This window comes from Protobothrops mucrosquamatus, unplaced genomic scaffold, assembly GCF_001527695.2.
Source record: "Protobothrops mucrosquamatus isolate PMUCROS unplaced genomic scaffold, P.Mucros_1.0 scaffold420, whole genome shotgun sequence".
Lineage (NCBI taxonomy): Eukaryota > Metazoa > Chordata > Lepidosauria > Squamata > Viperidae > Protobothrops > Protobothrops mucrosquamatus.
The window spans coordinates 737,765-759,094 of record NW_015386749.1 but is presented as its reverse complement, the minus strand read 5'-3'; the positions used below and the strand labels follow the sequence as shown (position 1 = coordinate 759,094).

The following is a 21,330-nucleotide window of genomic DNA, read 5'->3' as shown; positions in this document are numbered from 1 at the left end:
AGGAAATTAGACTAAGTAAGATATCCTGTAAACTTTGTCCTAAGCTCTGTAAGGCTTTATATACATTTAGAAGCATTTTGAAGTAGGCTCAGAAATAACCAACAGCTAGTAAAATTGTTTCTGTCAGGGTATCTTTAGTTTTTTCTATGCACACATACCCTATAATTCATGGAAAATATTCTACAGTTTGGTGCTTTTAAAAAATATGTAAGAAAACTACATAGCCAGTGAATGGCTGTGTAATCTATTAAAGAGGTTAGAAGTAAAGTAGCCTATTTATTACTAGAGAAGAATATGAAAAGAATAATGGGAACAAGAAATGGTTTGAAAATGACAGCTCTTGAGAATATCAGTTTGATCAATAACAAATCTTCAGGGTGATGCCAAAGATGAAGCACAAAGGAGCCCAAAAGTTAATCCCTGCATAAACTTTCATTCTAATTATTTTTCCTAGCATCCAATAGGTTGAGAAGGCTCAGTAACACAATGTATATAAACATTGGTTTTTGTCAGTTTCAGCATGAGGGTTGTGTGGGCCCTGGGAGGCACTGCTCGCCATACAAGCTGCTTGATCCAGGGCCAGCCACATGTTCAGATTATTCTCAAGGGTGACCCATAAGCACAGTGCACTTATCCATCCACTAAGAATTTAACAGAATTACAATGCTATTGTAAAATACTTAACGGAGCAAAAATAATAAAGGCGGGATACAAATAAATACATTTCCATTTTTTCTGAGCATAGTACATGCATACAAAATAATCCTGACTTTAAAACACATGCACAAGGAGGCAATCTATTCCATTGAAATGACTTTTTTATTACCATCTTTATTTAAAAGTTGTAAGGCTTAAGCTAATGGTAGGACTGAACATGGAACAAAATCTGTTCTGTTTTGAACTCCAAACATGCCATCACACTCTAGAACACGGGTGTCAAACTCGCCGTGCCATGTGATGTGACGTATCGCAACTTTTTTTGCATTGCCAGAATATTATGCAACCAGCCGGCAGTTTGACACCCCTACTTTAGAAGTTCTGCAGTATTATCTCTGAAGTTCCCAACATAGCATTCTTCCTTCCTTTCCTCAACCATTGTCCGCATGCCTATTCCTAACAAGGATATTGCTGCAATTCCTAGTGCAGCAAATACCCTAGCTGTGCGCTTCTGATTTTTATTGCCTTCCCTCTCCTCAGTGCTCCTTGGTGTCTGCCTGCTGAAAAAGAGGTGAGAATGGGTTGTGTATGGCACTGGCATTGTGCTGACCTCCCCAGCCATGTGAGGAGCTGGCATTTTCCCTTTCAACTTTTGCAGTTGCCTTCCATCACCAGCACTATTGACACAGATGCAAATATCAAGCACCCTTTCCACCCCCTATCTTGGACTTTCCCTTATTCTTCTCTGAACACTTTATTTTTAGGGCAATCATGTTCTAGTTTTATCCAGATCAAAATAGCTTCTTTCATTCTATAGACCAAAAACTCCAAAATGAATTTTTCTGTTCAGCTATGAACCATTCAAAGCAGCCGCACATCCCTATTGAACAAAGTTCTCTGCAAAACTTAAAATGAGAAATTAATATACTTGAAACAATAACTATAAAACAATGAAAACATTGATTCATCAAAAACCTAGACTGGATATGTATCCTCACAAGAGTGAGGACCAGTAAAAATCCCTGAGGGAATATAGCCCATAGTTGAGGACACAACACTGAGTTATACTTCATGCTCCATAAAATGTCCACAGCTGGAGGTATCTTTAAAATCCCTTGCCTCAGTCAGGTGTGTAATGAGGCAACATTTCAGATAGTCAAGTTTTCATCCATTTAGCTACAGTTAAATCTGTAGCTCTCCAATTCTCACTGAATAACCGATCTGAACAGCTTGAGCCAAAATTGTCAATGCTGGGAGTTATAGTTCTCCTATAACTGGAGGACTATAAAAGTTACACCAAGAACTTAAACTGAAGCCAGAAACAATTAGCAGCAGCATGGATCTCCAAATGTAGGGAAAATACTTTCAATTTTCATTAATTAAATGGTGGTATAAAGAACTATTTTAATGGCTATTACAAATGACCAATCAATTACATGTAACCAACATTTCCTTCTCATTTCAAATGTAATTGGTTGGGCAGCTTGAGAATTCTGATCTTTTAATACAGTTATGTCATAACCAAGGAATTTAAAATCACATGAGAATATACAAGTTAATTTTATGTGCAAATGTGACTTAAAGTCACCGAGGAACTGATTTGTTCAAATAAAAGATTGTTCAATTTGGCTTCAAGGCAACTTTTGTTTAAGGTGCTACATTCTTGTGCTATGAATCTCTGTATCCTGCCATTGTGCTTTCGTTTGAAGATTTTCTGCAGGGTTTTCCTTTTCACATTTTGTTGAGATTATAATGTAAATGCTTCTGCTTAGAAAAATCCCAGCTATCACTGCAAAGTAGCTTCCATATATTAAGAACTGCAATAAAGCAGAGTAAGAATCAAGCTATTTTCCCTAGAAAACCCCCAACTATTATTATATTTTAATATTTTTCAACCATTTTGCCTATTAGTATTATGTCTAGCATTTTTTAAATGTCAGAAAATGAAGCCCAGGAACCTTGGCTATAGTAATAACCTTAAGCAAATGTCTTCACAAACCATGTGAGATTCCTGAACGTACATTGATGTGAATAGCTAAACTGGTATAATCTCTTGAGTACAAACCCAAAGGTTTCTTCATTAAATATTTATAAAATGAACATCAAGTGATATGCATTGGCAAGAAATGAAAGTTCAGATCTACATTTTAAAGGGTCAAAATCATTTAAAAATGGTATGAAAAAAGCATAGCATAGTCCAAAGGCTACAGAAATGTCTTATACATAGGTTTGTGTTTGGACAGAGAACTAATTTACTATCAAGAGCATACAACAAACATGCCTTCTGTTACAGTGCCTTCTTCAAATTATAAGCAATGCATTCCTTAAAATAGAAATTGTTACCTAAGAAACAGTGACCAACCCAAGGTCTAGGATTCCATATTTATTCCTTTTCCAGAACTCTACAAGTCATCTTCTTGCAATATTTACATTTACAGGCAGTCCTTCATTAAAGTCCACTCATTCAGCAACTGTACGAGGAAGACTTAAGACAGGCCCTTATTGTGTTGATTGTAACATCCCTGTGGTCGCGTATTTGCAATCTGGGTGCTTGGCAACTGGCTTACAATTATGATGTCACAGCATCCCACAATCATGTGATGTCATTTGCAAACTTCACTGAGGCTTCTGACAAGCAAAATCAATGAGGAAGGTAGCAAGAGGTCGCAAATGACATTCATACGTTGTGCTTTATAGCTGCATCAGTTAGCAACAGAGTTCCTGGTTCCAATTACAGGCAGTCCCCATGTTAAGAATGTGCCACTTACAAACAACTTATATTTATGAATGGGCTGTCTATTACTAAAAATGGTGGGTAGCAGTCTCTTTTCTCAAGCTAAAGAACCACTGAAGCCACATTATGTGTTCATGAACCCATGAAGCTGTGCATTTTTAATATACAGCCTATTTTCAGTGGTTTAATAGGCAGTCTGTTCGTAAGTATGAGTTCTGACTTACATACAAATTTGACTTAAAGACAGACTTAGGAATGGATCTCATTTTTAACCCAGGGATGGCCTGTAGTTCCATCAGAATAATTAATTAATTTTATTCTGCCTTCTCATATTTAGTTTTTGTTATGATTATTCAATCTTTGTGAGGATTTGCAACTGAGTAATAATGCACTTGTTTTTAGTAAGAAATTAAAAATTAATCTGCTAACTGATAGGCTTAGTTTTTGTAGTAATATCAACATTCCAAAACACAAGTACAGTTCCTGGCTGCATAAGGCTATCTGTCCCTATTTAGTTTTAAATTTCCAAGTCCATTCACTTCAGAAGGTGGTCTCTGAAAAGATGTGAAAGTTTTCAGAAATACTAATTCGGTAACAGTGCCCATAGTACCTGTACAACTTACCTGAGTCCCAATATCCAGGCCCAGACCTTTTGAATCAACTACAATAACAGTCAGTATAGTTTGAATTAGCAGTGCAACAAAGTTGTTGAAGCCAAATATCAAGGCATAGCGTTCCATGCTGAGGTTGACAGCAATCTGGAATCTAAAATACAAACTTTAGTTAGAATGTTGAACATGCTTTTGAGAGATGAAGTTTCAGTATAATTTGCCTGCATATGAGAATTTGGAAGAGTATAACTACATGATTTCTGCAAGATAGTATTAGTAACTTATTGAAATATTGCAAAAGACTATTGAGCTGGGGCAAAATTTGGAGAATATAAGTGAATTTTACAAATGCAATGTAAAATTATACCCACACACCCACACAGCACACAATTATGAGTAATTGCTTAACCTACCTGGCTCATTAAGATGCAATAGCAGAGGTGTACTAAGATTGCTAAGGATAAATTGCTGAGATTGAGAAACACTGCTTTAGACAATCCCTTCTTATTATAAAGTAGAACTATACGCTTAAAAATAAAGGAATAAAACTATTTTTGGCATAATAAAAAATAATAAAATTCTAGTAAATAAATTCAGTCCTCTTAGGTGTCATTTTAAGGGTCATTTAAGGGAAACTTCTCCATACCTAGTGCAGTATGCTGGCTGGGGAATTCACATCTTAAAATTGCCAAGGTTGAAAAACACTATGCTAGGGGAATAAATTCTCCATTTCTTCCGTAGCTTGTGCTCTTACATAAAATAAGCCACCAATAATATTCCATTCCCAACTCCAACTAGATGTACTATAAATGGTAGCAAATTAACACTGGTAATTGAAAGTTACTTACGTAGCTATGGTTATAAGGAGCATATAACATGCTTTGAACACTAAATAGCTAGCATAGCAGACCCAGATGTTGTTGATAAAATGCATCACAATAAGTGAAGTAGCATCCAGGGCTGAGAAGATTCCCAGTGCCAGTTCTCCAGTTAGATCCCAGTTCAGTTTCACATATGCCACAGCTAGTGAGGTTATTGAACCTAGGAGTAGAGGGACTCATCTGTCACATTTTGCAGAACTGTAGCATGTACTGAAAACTGTTTAAACAACTCCCTATTTATTTAAACATGTAAAGATACCCTGATTGCTTCTTTAATGAGAAGACAACAGGAACATTCTTTTCTATTTTTTGAAGAATTCCAAAGTAATAGTTCAATAAGGCTGAAGGGCTAATAAAAGGCTGATGGCCTAATCATTCACCCATTTAACTTCAATATAATGATTCTCTCATTAAAGTATTGTTTACTTCTTTGTCACTTTCTCGCAAAACTTAAAATACCAACAATACAACAACCAGTAATAAAATCAGTGTATTATTATATTAATATCATTTATACAGTCAGCAAAAAATCTATCACTTGGTGACTTGCTCCACAAAATAAACTTTAGTCTAAATCTCTCTGGTTGAAATTTGAGCCTGCTGGTTTATTTAATTTAATTTAAGCTAATTTAAGTTAGCAATTCCTAGAATTGCTGAGAGATTTATTATTGTTATTATTCTGCAGACAAACAGTACAAATGGGAGTAGAACTATGTGATAATTATTCAGGTATATTATGATGGTTATATGATTAATTGCAATCCCAGATTAAATATGCCCAAATTTTCCCAATCATTCCTTATAAGATACGAAGTCTCCAAACCTCACCCCTTCTCAGAAATACAATTTATTGAAATCCTTTTATGCAGTAATCAGAATAGGACATTGTGGTTCAGCCTACAATATGTAAACTAAACCATTTCTGCTTTTGCTGATGCAACTAAGAATTTCAGTATCCATTTCAGCAGAAATGGATATTCAGCAATATCCATTTCAGACCACACCATTTCCTGTTTAATGTATAATTCTACCCACAGATTCTAAGAAATTCCTTATTATTTTTTTCCATCTTGTCTTATATTTGATTGTAATATCTGCTTTAAAGTTGAATCAGTTTTTGAGGTAGTAGAATACAAATTCTAGATAGAAAATAATCATTTATTTTTTTTATATTTCATATTTCTTAACCATCCATCTCCTTCAGGATTTTTAAGAATTTTCATTCTAATTTGTGCTTAACTTTAATATTTTTCAATATGAGGTTATGTAGTTTTTGTTATATGAACAATTTTGTAATCTGGTCAAAATTTGGGGTGCATGGTATCACATTTTGATCACATGAGAAAATTGTTCATATAACAAAAATTAAATATTTAAAAAAAATCAATTTTTTTTCATAAAAATGATGTTAGCAGCATCCCAGGGTCACATGATTGGCATTTGTGAACTTCCCAGGGGGCTTCCCATAAGCAAAGTAAATGGGGGAAACTGAATTTGTTTAACATCAGAAGACTCACTCAATGATCACAGCGAAAAAAGGTAATAAAGTTGGAGGCGACTGACTTAACAACCACTCTGCTCAACAACAGAAGTTATGTTCCAAGTATGGTCATAACTTGAGAACTACTTGTATTGTAATATTCTACAATAAGCTCCACTGAAATAAACAACAATTTATATAAATCAAAATATGTATACATATTTGAATACATGTGTGATTTTGCATGAATTTGTTGTTTAAATTGCTTGTACTTAACATTTATTGTTGGATAATATATAAGATAAATTTTAAGCTTACTTACTCAGAAATGTAGCTATGGCTTCAACAGCTCCATTATAAACTTCAGAACTATGAGAAGGTGCTTTATCATCCCATAGTACTTGCACATAATTCAAAATTTGGTTAAATCCTGCAGTAGCTAAAGCCCACCATATTGACCAGTAAAGAAGTTTTTTGGTGGTATAACATTCCTTCAGATCCACACACAACTGCATTAGGACTGACAGAAAATGACTCTGGGTTTTAATTTTGGATGAGTCATGTTCAGGTAAATTCTGGGGCCTGACTGCTGATATTGTCATCTCTTTGTCCTGTTGATTGGTTTGTTGGTTGGAAATTTGTGCTGTAACTTTCTCTACTGATCCAATGAAGTGTTCTNGGGAAGACTTTCTATGGAAGAACATGCTTTTTTGTGGCATGGGCAGAAAAAATGAAGATATAAATGCTATAGACACAGAAGCTAAAGTTATGACGTTGAGATAAAAATAAGGTACCTGGCCTAAAGAAACTAAAAGCTGTCCAAGCAGAGATCCCATAGTGGATGCCACCAGAGTGATACTTCTGCAGTAACCTGTCACTTTCTGGTAATAATCAGCACTGACAACGCTATATATGTAAGCATAATAGGCAACCTCTGTGGCTGTTGCAAGTCCATACATAAACTCTGCCAGCTGCATGGCTGATATGCCAGATGCAAATAAAAGTAATAGCCAAGTAACAATTAAGCTAATCCCCTGTACAATAATTATAGGTTTATAACGTGCATAGTCTGTAATCAGAAATACAGGGAAGAGCAGGGCCAGGTAGGAGTATGTCCAAACTGGAAAAATATGCTGCGTTACCTAGAAGATAAAAGAGGAGAAATTCTATCAAGCAGAACTATGAAGCATGCATACAATTGTAGCAATAGCACTTAGATTTACAGTATACACCACTTCAGAGTGCTTTACAGCCTTCTCTAAGGGGTTTACAGAGTCAGCATTGCCTCCAACAATCTGAATCCTCATTTTACAGACCTTGGAAGGATGGAAGGCTGAGTCAACCTTGAGCTGGTGAGATTCAAACTGTCGAACTGCTGGCAGCCAGCAGTCAACAGAAGTAACCTTCATTCTAACCACGGCACCACCAAGGCTCAGTACCTAGATCTATCAGAAAAGCAATGTTTTTATGGCTTCATGAACGCCCAATAAAGTTGTGTCATGAAGTCCTCTGGAGGAACATTGTTCCACAGGGCAGGTTTAGCTACCATCAGGGAAAGTCTTTTACAGTGGTGCTTAAACGTTTGTGAAACACCTAATTTCTCTAGCTAGAGTCTAATTTCCCCTTCAAATGAATTGATAATCCTAGAGATTTTGCTATACACTAATACATAGCTTTGGATCATGTTCCTCAATAACTAAACAAACTAGTATAAGTTTTTGATTCATTTGTTTAATTGGGTTCTTTTTATCTAAGATTTATTTAGGACTTATGTTGTAGGTAATATTTACGTGGCAATATTGAAAATTCAAAAAGGTTCACAAAACCTTTAAGCATGACTGTAATCCCACAAGACAACATTGCCTGGAAACTAGAGTAAGCCAAATCATCCAGAAGTCAGATGATCAGGCAGAAACAATAGAAGAAATGTGGTCCTAGCAAGGCCTTCAGCCATGAAATATATGAAGTACATGAAAAATACCAATAACCAGTGCAGTTTGTGGAGAAGTGGTAAAATTGATGAAATGTAAAATATCTGTAGCTATTTGTGCTGCTGAATCATGGGCCACAAAATTATATCATGGATTTAACATGCATGCAATTCAACCAGTATCTAAGGGAGGAAAAAAAAACCCCAGAAAAGTCTCCACCAACTGCAGCTTATTTCTACCCAATAAATTCCCTCACAGATAAAGTATATTTCACTCTACCTCATCAATAGTCAGATTTTTTTCAGGTCCAGTGAGGTAAGGTGTGAGGAAAGGTTCAGATGGCCTCATCATGGTAAAGAAGCCATAAATACAAAGGACCAGAGTTGGAAAAATCCACCCACTCTGATGTACTTTCTGCCAACAGTCCATGGCTCTTTCAGCTAAAATATTAAAGTGCACACAAATAGAATAGATTTTGATTTATTTATTTTTTTAAAAAAGCCTTTTGCTAATGTATACAATGAGATGTTTTTCTTACCGGATGAAGAGTGGAAATTATAGAGGAACTATAATAAAAGTCATGGAAACAAAGAAATAGCTCCATAGAAGAACCCATTTTAGCACTCATTTGACCTGCTTGTTAGCCTATTATCAAGGCTCAGAAAGGGGAAAAAAACATTTCAGTGGGATGTCCCACAGGGTAACATCACAACTAATGAATAATTACACATTTCTTTGATTAGTGTTTCCTTATTTCCCCAATCAAAATTGCTGTCCCCAATAGATGGCAAGATAGTAAGGATTGTTTACAAAATTATAGTATACCAAAAGTTTAGGGAGCTTCTATTTGTTAATTCACACCTGAAAACATTTCTTCTGAGCTTATTGTTTACAAAATAAACATTAATTTAAAAAAAAGAAAATATGTTACAGTCAAACTTAAGTTCAGGTACAGGATGTTACTTAATCAGCTGGATCAATTTGAGCAAGTCACTCTCAATCCAACTCACTTCACAGGGTGGTTGTGGGGAAAATAGAGAAGGAAGGTGCATTGGATATATTCACTGCCTTGAGTTACTTATTAAAATAATAAATGTGGGGTACAAATAAATAAATAGTTAACTTAGACTAGATAACCCTGTGACCCGTTGGGTCATATTTTGAGAAAAAGATAGTACAATCTAATATGACAAAAATGAACATTATTATTTTCATTTTATTTGTTTCCTGCTTTATTATTTCTTTACAAATAACTCAAGGTAGCAAACATATCTAATACTCTTTTTTCCCCACAACATTAAATTTTTGGCTGACTATATTTTTCTTACCATAGTGCTGGATGGTTCCATGATCATCTAAGAAGAGTTTATATCAGAAATAGAAAAGTACTGTAGTGGAAAATAAACTTCAATAATAAGTCAACATTTACTTACCTAAACAGATAAACAGAATGACCAGAGGTGAGCAAAAAACATTTGAAGTGCCTTGATTCAAAATTGTTGTCCTCTGGTACACTGTTTCACCTTAAAAGTTTCACATAGACAAGCAGGAGAGTTTTAGTAGTATATAGGTAATAAAAATAAATATTACTTAAATTCTTTGTTAAACATTTTAAAAGAGAGACTGTACACTTTTCTGGGGAGCAGAGATTCTAGATGAGGAAAAGATTTGATATACGTAGCTCAATGGGATTATATTCCAATATTTAAGCACAAGAGAAAGAAAAGATACACAGAAGCATTAGAGTTAATGTATAGCATGGAGGTTAAAATGTTGGACTGCCTCCAGGGAAATCTAGTTTAAAAACCAGCATCAGCAAAAGAAGTTAAAGGAGTCAGTCATTCTCTCAGCCCAAGTATCCTCACAACTGTTGTTGCAAAGAAATAGGAGTGCTGTGTACATTGATTTAGCTTCAAATCATAAGCAGGATATAAATAAAATATTTTTTAAAAAATAATATTTACCATGCTATGTGTTCCATTTCCTTAGGTTGTTGCAAAATGGTAACCATGTTCTCTGCTTTCCTCAAATGAAAAAGCCTTTGGGTTTTCTCTTTAAATAATTACCCTTGCTTCTCATCAATAAATTTCTTAGGTTTTCATGTTTCAATATCCAGCTTGAGACAAGACTTTCTGTAGTAGTCTTCCTGATATTTCCAATTGTTGATTATTTATCTTTTTGATTTAATGAATTTAAAGCTTGCTTTACGTTGCTGCACTTCCCTTCAAGTTCGTCCTTGCCTCACAGTGGTTATTCCAGTTTTTCACGTTTTAAAGCTGCCACCTCCTTGAAAATATGGTTCTGCTTATGTATCCTCCCCTTAAATAAAACAGAAACACTTCCAATGGTTTTCTAATTTAAGTTCACAACTTAATTAGATTAAGTTATTTAAGCTAATTAATTAAGGACTTCCATCCTTTTAAGGAGACAATGCTGTCAGAGAACTGTCCTATTGAAACAGGCCTCAAATCCACCATTATGGAGCAACCCATAGAAAAGGCAACTATGAATTTGAATAGATTCACAGTAAAAATGGATTTGCTATTTGTCTTGTCAGAAAGTATCAGATGTTTTATTGTAGGAGAAGGCAACTGAATTATTTAATTTTCCAAATAACATTAATGTCATCATTTTTGTTATATGTTTTATTTCATTCTGCTGTACAATGCAGAAATTTGAAGCATAATTTGAAGAGAAAGACTTGACTTTTTTTTGTTTTTTCCAGCTGGCAATTATTTTTATACTCTCCATTCCAAAAAAATCATACAAAGAAACTATGTAAATCAGACATGTCAAACACAAGACCCGGGGGCCGGATGCGGCCCGCGAAGTGGTTTCACGTGGCCCGCAAAGCCATCCTGGAAACAGTGAGGGAACGGCCCCCGCTGCCTTGGCCCTGGCCCAGGCCAGCCGGGACCCAATGTACAATTTTGTGGTGGCCATTATATGACACCAAAAGAAGTCACATAGTACAATTGGAGTTTTAGAAAGAGAAATGGCGAATGGGCTGTATATTTAATTATATTTCATGATATTCTTGTTGATGGTATAGAGGCACCTTAGCAACTATTTTGCTAGCTATATTTTTCTACCTGGACAAACGTAATTATAACTGCAGTATAATTAAATACTAAGAATTAATTTTGGAGGAATTTTAAAAAGTGAATTATGGACAGAGGTATTATATTTATTAACCTAAAGGGAACCAAGGTGTGTGTATGAACATCATTTCTCTCCAATGATCCCTAATTGGTCATGCTTCAATTGAATCTATACAGTTCTCTTGGACTCTTGTGGCTTATAATTTGATGTAATGGGCAGCAAACAAGTCAACTAAATACATACATACATACATACATACATACATACATACATACATACATAAATGTAATTTACATTTTCAGTTTTTTCCAAAGAAATACATATTTTTAAATTAGAATATAGTATACAAACCAAGTATTTATATTATTTTAACTGTTCAAATTATTTTAAGTCTAAAGACTTTAAATGCTTTAATTATGTAATATGTAATTAAAATGCAAATTATAATACCCCAGATTAACCATAGTTTTTCTGATATATGAAGTAAGGAAAGAGAATGATGATAGAGAAAAATTAGTGGCAAGTTGTACCTGCAGAAAACCTTGCTTCCTAACTTTACTTCTCTCCCAATGTCTCTCTGTTTCACCCATCTTCATGTTGCTGATGACAATTCGTTTTACACCATTGTGAAATGATTCATTCAGGTCACCAAGCACATGTGCAGTCCATGAAGCTCCAGGTGGATTTTTAAAATGGCCTTTATAAAAGACAAGAAAATTAAATTAGTAAGCATCAAGGAAGACTTGTAGTTGGCACATTAACTTTTACTTAGTAAAATCTACGTAGGGGAAATGGAGGAAGGAGTGACAAATGCCTTGATCTCTGATCAAAGAACAGTTAATTGTTTTCATTCCAAAGAACAAAGATATGTTTATAATCATGCTCAGAGATATCCAAGTTGCTATATTTTAGGCTTCAAAGTCCATGAGATAAAGCAGCTGAATGTAATATTAACTAAAAGTTAGTGGAAATGCTACAGAAGCTCTTTTTATGACTAAGCTATTTTCTGGAAATTAGTTACTTGATTTGTTCAAACAACCAATAAATCGTGCGAAATCATACTCCACTACTGGTATGAGAAAAATATAGAAGTGGAGTATCATGTGGAAGAATGTTTCTGGTAACTATTTAGCTAAATCAAAATAGAAGCAATCATGAAACTTTTCAGGAATTTCTGGAGCTTTGCTGACCACCTGTTAATTTACTGTCAGTGTCTAGAGAACTTTAGTTGCTATGGCGCTGTCTCACTGAGGGATGGTGAGAAGGAGATGCTATGGCATTGAAGAGTAGAATGCAAAGTTATGAAAGGATTTTGGGGGCCAAACAAAAGGAAACATTAAAAGCAAGGTTTACAGTTAATTGAAATGGAAAGAAGATAGTTTGTTGGCTTTTGCTATTGTAAGAAAATGGCACACCATTTGAGCTGATGAAATTGCCTTGGAATTAATACTATAGGCCAGTGTTTCTCAACCTTGACAATTTTAAGGCATGTGGACTTCAACTCCCAGAATTCCACAGCCAGCAATGCTGGCTGTGGAATTCTGGGAGTTGAAGTCCACATGCCTTAAAATTGTCAAGGTTGAGAAACACTGCTTAGCCAAGGAATGACCTAGCAATCCAAAGCCAATAGGCTGTAAGTGGCATTTACTACAAAAGTATGTTGTATGTCACAAACACTGTGGGAAGTATTGGGGAGAGGACTAAACTTTGCAATTTTCTACAAGTAAACAACTACACCCATCAAAAGCCTGTTGGAGGAGCGGAAATTCTGTAAAACCCTTTCCCCAATTCCCAACCTTTCATCCCATTCAAAAGGAATCAGAGTCAGTGGTTCCGAGGGCTGCTGAAAAGTCTAACAGGACCAGAAGACACACACTTGGTAACAAAGGAAATCAACCAGTGTAACCTGTGCTGTGTCCCTCTCCTGCCCAGATCTGAAACCTGACTCAAAGAGATTCAATAACCTGTGTCCTCTAAAGCACTTCATAACTGCTTCACCAGCACCCTTTCAACACTTCCCAGATAGGGAAGATTGGAGCCTGAGCAATAACTGCCAACGAATGAAGGTAAATATATGTGAATATATTTATATGTAAATATATGTAAATATACGAAGGTAAATATATGTATCCCAGGGAACTTCTCTCTCACCACATTCTGGTGAGAGAAAGGTTCTCTGAGGATGGGCTCTAACATAGTCCAAAACTTTGGAAGACTAAATCTTGGTCCCAGTGAGTGATCCAGTTTGGATCATGCAATTATTACAAAGTATTGCTCAATACAAGGAAATGTCTTAAAGAAAAAAAAATACAACACAATTTATTTTAAATTTCAAACAATGTTCCTTCTCAGTGTGAAATGTTAACCACTTTCTGGATTCAGACAGTCCTGCCTCTTCACGCACTATTCAGGAGCCAGAAAAGGCAGGGATATAATCTAGTAATTTTATTTCTATTTTTTTATTTTATATTTTTTGGAGATTACAAAAAAACAGGTCTATGGCTTTTGGGAGGGAAGATGTACTCATGGAGCCCCTGATTGTGTATGTATGTTCTAAGGAAATGGCTGGTTCTTCTGGGTCTAATGTCTGCAAATAAGGGCACCTAGCTGTTACAATGTTCTTAAACACACATCCCAATAAAACAAGCAATCCATTTATGACATCTTTAATTTTGATTTTATCACTTCTAAGAAGTACATCTGGATCATTAATATAATGCCCATATAAGAAATGGAAAAATGTTTTTGAGTCAAACAGGATGTTTTGCATTTGAATAGCATTTTTAGACTGCGTAGATCCTGCCTTGGAAAAAGCCCTCGTGATTTATTTCTGAATAAACTGTACAGGATATGAGAAGGTGATTTTCAGACCAATGTCTCTTTTAGTAAATAGTTTTGAATATCTTTTTTTGCAGAACTAAACTTTTGAATTTATGGTTCTGTCAGTTTGACTCAAGAAAGGGTTAATTTTATGCAGAACTCAGAATGTCAGTAATAACAAAAGGACAGAGAGAAGAAAGTTAAGTTTATTCTCCCTTCTCACCCATGTAAAACAAAAGGACAAGTGGTTTCTGGAAATAGAACAAAAACTGCCCATGTCTACTGGGCAAGAAGTTGACAAGAATGGAAAGCCCAAAGTGATACACACTTTGGTTTGATTATTTTCAGCAGGGATAAAGTTAAGGACTAGTCCAGGTTAATTGAAGTCTTTCTTGCAATCATTTTAAACAAAGCATTTTTGTTTTGTTTTGTTTTGAATTTCTGTTTTCCTTTGCATTCTCCCTGAAACCAGGCTCCAAGCTATCAAGATGAGTAGAAACGTATCCACAGGCTACTTTAGTCCATAAAGTCTTTCCATTTTCTTCTGTTGCTGGTAAGATTGTCTCCCAATTCAGGATTGAAAAAGAAGTCATCTTAGCATTGAAAACTGTGGACACTGAGGCAGGAATTGAGAAAGAAGTGTTGCACTTTTCTTCCAGGTTGGTGCATACTTTTCAGGGTTAGTAAAGAGTCCTTGAACTGGAATAGTATACAAAGATGAAGGAGGAAGATCAGACAGAAAAGGATAAGCAAGAGCAGGGGAAGAACAAAATAATCCAATAAGATTTCTGGTAGAAAGACCTGGAAGACAGGAAGTTGATGAGAGATACCCAGAGTTTGGTTGGTTGGAAGGAAGGAAGGATCTTTACTTTTTTTCCTGATTTTAGTTACTTTTTCCTTACGCTTTCCTCAGAACTGGAAATAGATGGAAGACATCTGTTTCTACACTCAGTGGGGAGTGGGAAGTGGAGACAGAGCCATACTGGCACTGACAAAGCAAAAAAAAAAAAAAAAGGATCTCCCCTTGGGATGTTTCCTAGTCAAGTTTTGGACAAGTGCTAAGCTCTACTCAGAGAAGTTCCTAAGATCCTAAGATTCTTTCCCAAGAAAATCCATTCAGGAAAAGGCAGCACCACTACAGAGTGATTTTTGTTTTTGCACGGCATTGCTTATTTTTATTTATTTATAAAATAGCATTTTAAAAAAGCCTCAAAACTATATTTATAGTTTACATATCTGTGAGATTGCAATGCTATATCTGTCATGTAACATCCTACTTAGTTCCTGAATTTTAAAGGATATTGTCTTTCATTTCTAAAGTTTCACATTTGCAACCATATGTGCAATGTTTGATTCATAGTACTGTATCAACTTACCTGGATCTGTTCCTAGCAGCTTCATGAATAAGTAAAAGAAAGTTCAAAACTTACAACAACTTTCCAAACCCTTTTTCCTTACATTTTCTGAAGGTTTGTGGATATTCTAGCATGCCATAATATTTCTCATATTGTTTTGCAAAACTGTTCAGCTGAAAGTAAAATAAAATTGGCAACTGCTAAGTACATTTACTCTAAATTACCACAGTAATGTTTATACTACTTTCTGTATTAAAGTTAAATCTTATTTTAACTAGAGATGTTTCATTTTTCTGTTAGCATCCTGATGTTTGGATGATGGTAGGTGTTATGTCCTGAGCCTGCTGAAGCATTCAGCAGACTCAGAAATGTTGCAAAGGGCAGCTGCCCGGGACCAGACTGGCTGTCTCCAGCCTTGCACGCATGCGCAAGGCGGGAAACAGCCTATGCAATGATTGGTTGATGCTGTCCTTTGCAAGAACACTATAAAAAGGCCTGCGCACCGCTTTTCTGTTGCTAATTGTGGAAGAGAACAAAAAGAAGACTTGTTGTTGCACTATGTGTCTCCTCTTAATGCCTCCAACCTGCAGATCTAACAGTAATGATGGATGGACAGACAACAGAGAATTTATTTAAGCAACACAATCACATTGATTTTTTTTCATCATTTTAAAATATCCAATTATTTATTTGCATTATATACAGTACTTGATTTATTTATGTAACAGTAAGTGCTTACTAAATGAATTCCACAGGAGTTGAAGGAATTGGATTCCATGTTCTGAGTGCAAAAAGGAACAACAGTTAAAAGGCAGAATAACAGCATCTTTTTCTTGGCTTCAAGCCAAGAAAAATGAAGCATGCAATTAAACAAGGTAATTTCTTTATTGCCTGGAAGCCCTGCCTTCACTGCTTAAGGTGTTTTTGAAGGCAAGGAAGCTGCATAAAGGAAGTAAAGTCGCAAGAATGGAGGCAGCTGAAAATTTATTCTCTTACTGCAGGAGCAAGTGAGCAAAATATGAAGCCTCTTGTGTGAGAGACAGACATTGAGCTCTCTTTCCATCAATATTTTTCTTTAAAATTAATTTGTGTCACATCAATTTCTTTTAAATGTAAGTTCTGGGATGTGGGTATACTAATTTTATAGTGGAAAAAAACAGGAAGAGAAAATCCCACTTTATGCATTAGTCTTTTCTATAGTAATATATTTTAGAGTTGGGAAGGAGAACTAGTACCAATGAACAAGAACAAAACACTGAGTGTATCATTGTGTATTTGTAATTATTTTATTTATTTTACTAGATGTAAGTAGAAATGCAAGAAAATGCAATGATGTGCACCAAGAAGAGCTACAGTATTCAATATTCTAGAATGTTATTGTTTAGGTTACTTCCTTTAGATGGGTAAATAACAGTAAGGAATATCAACACCTATGTTTTGTTACTCTCCTTGTTTTAAAATCAGAAAAAGTAACTGCAATGCTTGGGTAAAAAACAATCCCCTGAAAAAGTGAATGGAGAAGGCATAGCAATTCTACATTTAAAGATTCTTCTGAACCCATCTTTTAAATTCAACTAATTGTGTATAAGATTATAAACATTGTGTAAGATCATTTCCAACCTATAGTTGATCCAGATGTCCCTCTAATTATAGTGTCATTTCCCATCATTCATAAGAAGCATCAGTTTGGCTATACTGGTTGTAAAGAATAGGAGTTATAATTCACTGCTCCTGGAGTGAGCCAGATTAGAGAAGTTGCATTTGTATATAAGGGATATGCTTCAAGGTAGGCAATGAAGTGACGACAACCATTTTTCTTGCAATCTGATTGTCAATTCTTCAATTATTTATTTGCAATATTAGTAACAGCCTCATCGCAAGTCCTCAAAGTGACTGACAATTGGAGAATTAAATCATCTTCTTTAAACCTGTTTAAAAGAGAATGGTAACTTAAGAAGATTCTGAGTAATTATGATAGCGTAAACATCCATTATGCTTGTTTTAGATCCGGTTTCTCCAAATGGTATCTTCCAGATGTGTTAGCACTACTGCTCATTTGCTGAAAAGTTACAATTCATCTGTGGGTTGCCAGGTGGGGTGTATGCTTTTCATTATCAAACTCTGGGATGGTGGAGGGGAAAAGGGGTAAAAGCTCAATGGGAGCATTTAGCTGGAGTCATTCTAATTCTACTTCATGAAGCTTCCCAGATTAGCATTCAATAAAATGCTCCTATTGGTATTCTAAACTAAGAACATTGGCACTGGCCAAATCCTTAATACTGTACTGTGAAGAAATCCAGAGCGAACTGAGGCATATTTTGTATCAACTAACATATTTCAGGGCTAGAATTAATCTTTCCAGCTTGACTTACAGAAAGACACAGAAGGGTTTGAGAAAATTGGTTCTGTTCCAGATTACATCAACAACCAGAATCACACAGCAGTTTGTTCACAGTTTTCACTCTATTTTCTTTTCCACTGTTCTTTATGCGATGTGTTCTCGCAAATGGAAATCAAGGCAGAGACTTTTCCTGTCAGTCCTTTCTTCCTTGTATTTGCTTAGCTAAACAACTTACTTCTTCTTTTCCTCCCCCACCCCCTCTTCTGCAGCTGTGATAGAAACTGGCAAAGTGTTAATTACAACAAAATTGGCAAAATGCATAGTTTATTGGAATGAGCCATCTCTCTCTCCCTCCCTCTTTTTCAGAAAAAGAACACTCCTCACCCCTCCCCTTTTTGTGGGGAAGGGGGAAATGGAGTGTTTAAGGCCAAATTTGTGTAAATTGTATCCAATCTATTTCACATCTATTGAAATCATTTATGTGAGTGCCAAATAATTTTTCAAAAAGATACTCCTATTATGATGCCCACAATTTTTGAAATGCACTTATATCCTAAATGCCTTCATAGTTTTGTGAATGAGCCTAAATCAAACATCAGAAAGCTTTTCCCTTAGAAAAAAGAATAATAAACATCACAGACATACAATTTTAAAAAATACTTTAGTTTTTTTTTCCTTCCTTGAGCTCCAAAAAACATTCCCTAGAGCAGTACTAGGACATGAGTAATTTCACTGAATATATTTTGAAAATGGATGATGTCTGGAACAAATCATGTTCATGTTTGATAAATGCTCTAAGTGCTTCTCTGTATGAAATTAGATGTGACATTAATTGCATGAATTCAATTAATGTCCTTGATTTAAGAGGAAATATAAATAACCTTCAGGAAGCCTTATCAGTTTGTATTTGGGAGGGAGAAAATATGGACATTTTAACAAGCTGCTACTTTCATTAAAAAATAAAGTTCCATTAGTGCCATTAGGAATGTCTCTTAAAGTACAAGTAGCAGCTTCAGAGAACCAATATCTGTTGAGGCTCTTGGAAAGAAGATTAAATATTTCCTCCTTATCTATTCTGTCTTTGTTTGATCAGGGAGGCCCAAAAATGACTGGACAGGTCAATGACACGCCTGGAGAAAAGTATGTTCTCTCTTTGATTATGTAAGGTAGGTTTTCCACAGGTATACAGACTAGCTGAAATTTCCCTGCTGTTTAATAGATGCAGCAGCAGATCAAAACTCTCTCCAAGAGAGTTATAGGCCAAGACATTACTTTTCTACCCCAGCCCACATGCTTTCAGGGTAATTTCTCAGAGATGGTCTGATGATGGTGAACCCAGATGGTAAAAACAGCTATAAATCGATAGAAAAACTCTGATATCTAAGTCACAAGTTACTGAATTAACCCTGGGTACCCACAACATACTAAACTTAAAGTAAGCATACAATAGGGTTTGCATAATATTTTGAATAAGAAATTAGCCAACAAGATTAAGATTGGTCTGTTCTGTAAATTCAGCCTCTCTTACTTGATCTGTTGCCTGAGGCAGGAGAACCTGCTAATTGAGGTGAGCCAAAGTCTTATACAATAACTACCATTCCTTCTCTCTATTATATGCACCTTCCACAGTAACAGCTGAACTACTACGTACTCTCTATCCATCACTCTGAGGAATTGCAAAATAAACCTTACCATTAGCAGGGAATGTTGTATGTGATACGGATATGACTATGGCAAGGATTTTCTCTCTTTATTATTTAAAAGTATGATATAAAAGACTCAATTGATCTAAGCCCTAGATCACTTTCTAGTCCTCTTGTATCCAACCAACAAATATAGTTCCTGCTCCTGAAGCAAATTTTATGGTTTATGGTTGCTCTATGAGGGAGATGGAAGGTTTCTAATTCAGACTGGATTCTAGTCTTGTGCCTTAACCACTAGATCAAACATAATTGCGAATCAAATTGATACCAATTTGAAAAAGAATGATTTACTCCCTGTAAAAAAAAAGGTGCTACAAAAATTTGAGGAGAATGAATGTTCAGTTATTGATTGACAACTTGGTTTTGAAGAATTAAAAAAAGGAAATGTGTTTATATTTTGGAAATACTATAAAAAGGCATTCAGTTATGGACCACATAAATAGATCGATAAAAATCAGATATCAATTTTGGGGAGAATTAAAAGAAACATTTGGCAATTGGTGAATAAAACTGATAGCTAATGGAGAAGAGTTAGGAAAAGTTTAAATTAAATAAGGATCTAGCACCTTTACTCTTTATATTGTCAATGGTCCTATTGACAACAATTTTGAAGAAGACAAACGGGGGATATGAGCTGGATAAAAAATAACTCAAAAATTCCCATTTACTCTATAGAGATGATTTAAAAGACTGAAAAAATAATGAAATAGTAGGACATGCAGATTGAGGTTGACTTCTTAAGGAAAAGAAATCCAGAGTTATATCATTTGTGTTTGGAGTCCTTAGAGCAATACCTACAGGACTCCTTGAATTTTTAGAAATTTTGAATGTATTGGATCTGAATACTCTGATTTTATAAAAAGTTGTCTTGCTTGGAACTGCTTATATCCTTAGGCATACTTTCATAATTCTTAGGTCCTTGGTTATGACTTGAATTATTAAGTTTTCACCAGACTAATAGTAATAAAAATAATACTTTTTGCCTCAATTGACATGTTTTGCTTTAATCATGAAGCATCATTAGATAATACTATGAAAGTTCCCTATCCTTAATGTTCAATCACTGTATTCTAGCCCCTATGCTTTTAAACTTCTATACAAATTTTGTCAAACCCTGAATTCCACATATAAGAAGTACTTATAGGAATATCCTTAAAAATCCTTTTTCCCCACTGTAAGATAATGGTCTTGACATCATCTACTCTTAAGATAAAATTATTTATATTCTCTACAAGTGATATGTCCACTACTACACTTGAAAATGTATGGTGCCATTATAAAACAGATTAAGTTGTTTAAACATCTTGAGGCTTTCTTTTTAGTGTCAAAATCAATGATCAACAAACTTACAAGTACATCAAGAAAACAGTTTAATTATGTTTGTATAATCTGATTCCATGTTTTCACTGTAGTGACATAAAATTGTCTACTAGCGTATATTAGGATATTTCATATCAGAAAGATGCAACTTGACATAAAACATATCTGTTCTACTTAGACAGCGGTGGCAAAATATAAATTTTATGAAGACCACTGTAAAAAATACTGTATAAGAAATCTGCTTTTGGAATCAACATCCTGGAATTGTCAGGCAAAGGTGGCATTCATGAAAGACCAAAGCGCTGCAAACACCTTTTTTTTTTTCATTTTGTGTGATGAAACACAGACAATTGCATCTTGGCAGCAGTAAAGATATACAATGCAAAATTTATGAG

General features: G+C 35.1%; 1 protein-coding gene across 2 annotated transcripts; it reads right to left on the bottom strand.

Annotated features, from left to right (window-relative positions):
• Positions 1-1,078: 1,078 nt before the first annotated feature.
• On the bottom strand, positions 1,079-10,528 carry SLC19A3 (solute carrier family 19 member 3). Of its 2 annotated transcripts, XM_015816295.1 has the most exons (7): positions 10,259-10,528; positions 9,728-9,817; positions 8,574-8,734; positions 6,686-7,505; positions 4,851-5,043; positions 4,015-4,156; positions 1,079-2,474 (listed from the first exon to the last, which is right to left on the bottom strand). In XM_015816295.1, the coding sequence occupies exons 3-7, from the start codon at positions 8,721-8,723 to the stop codon at positions 2,313-2,315; spliced, it is 1,467 nt and encodes a 488-aa protein (XP_015671781.1). In that variant the 5' UTR covers positions 8,724-8,734; positions 9,728-9,817; positions 10,259-10,528; the 3' UTR covers positions 1,079-2,312. The 2 variants fall into 2 exon arrangements, with proteins under 2 accessions (XP_015671781.1, XP_015671782.1); XM_015816296.1 differs by lacking the exons at positions 9,728-9,817; positions 10,259-10,528 and having other exon boundaries at positions 8,574-8,797.
• Positions 10,529-21,330: the final 10,802 nt, after the last annotated feature.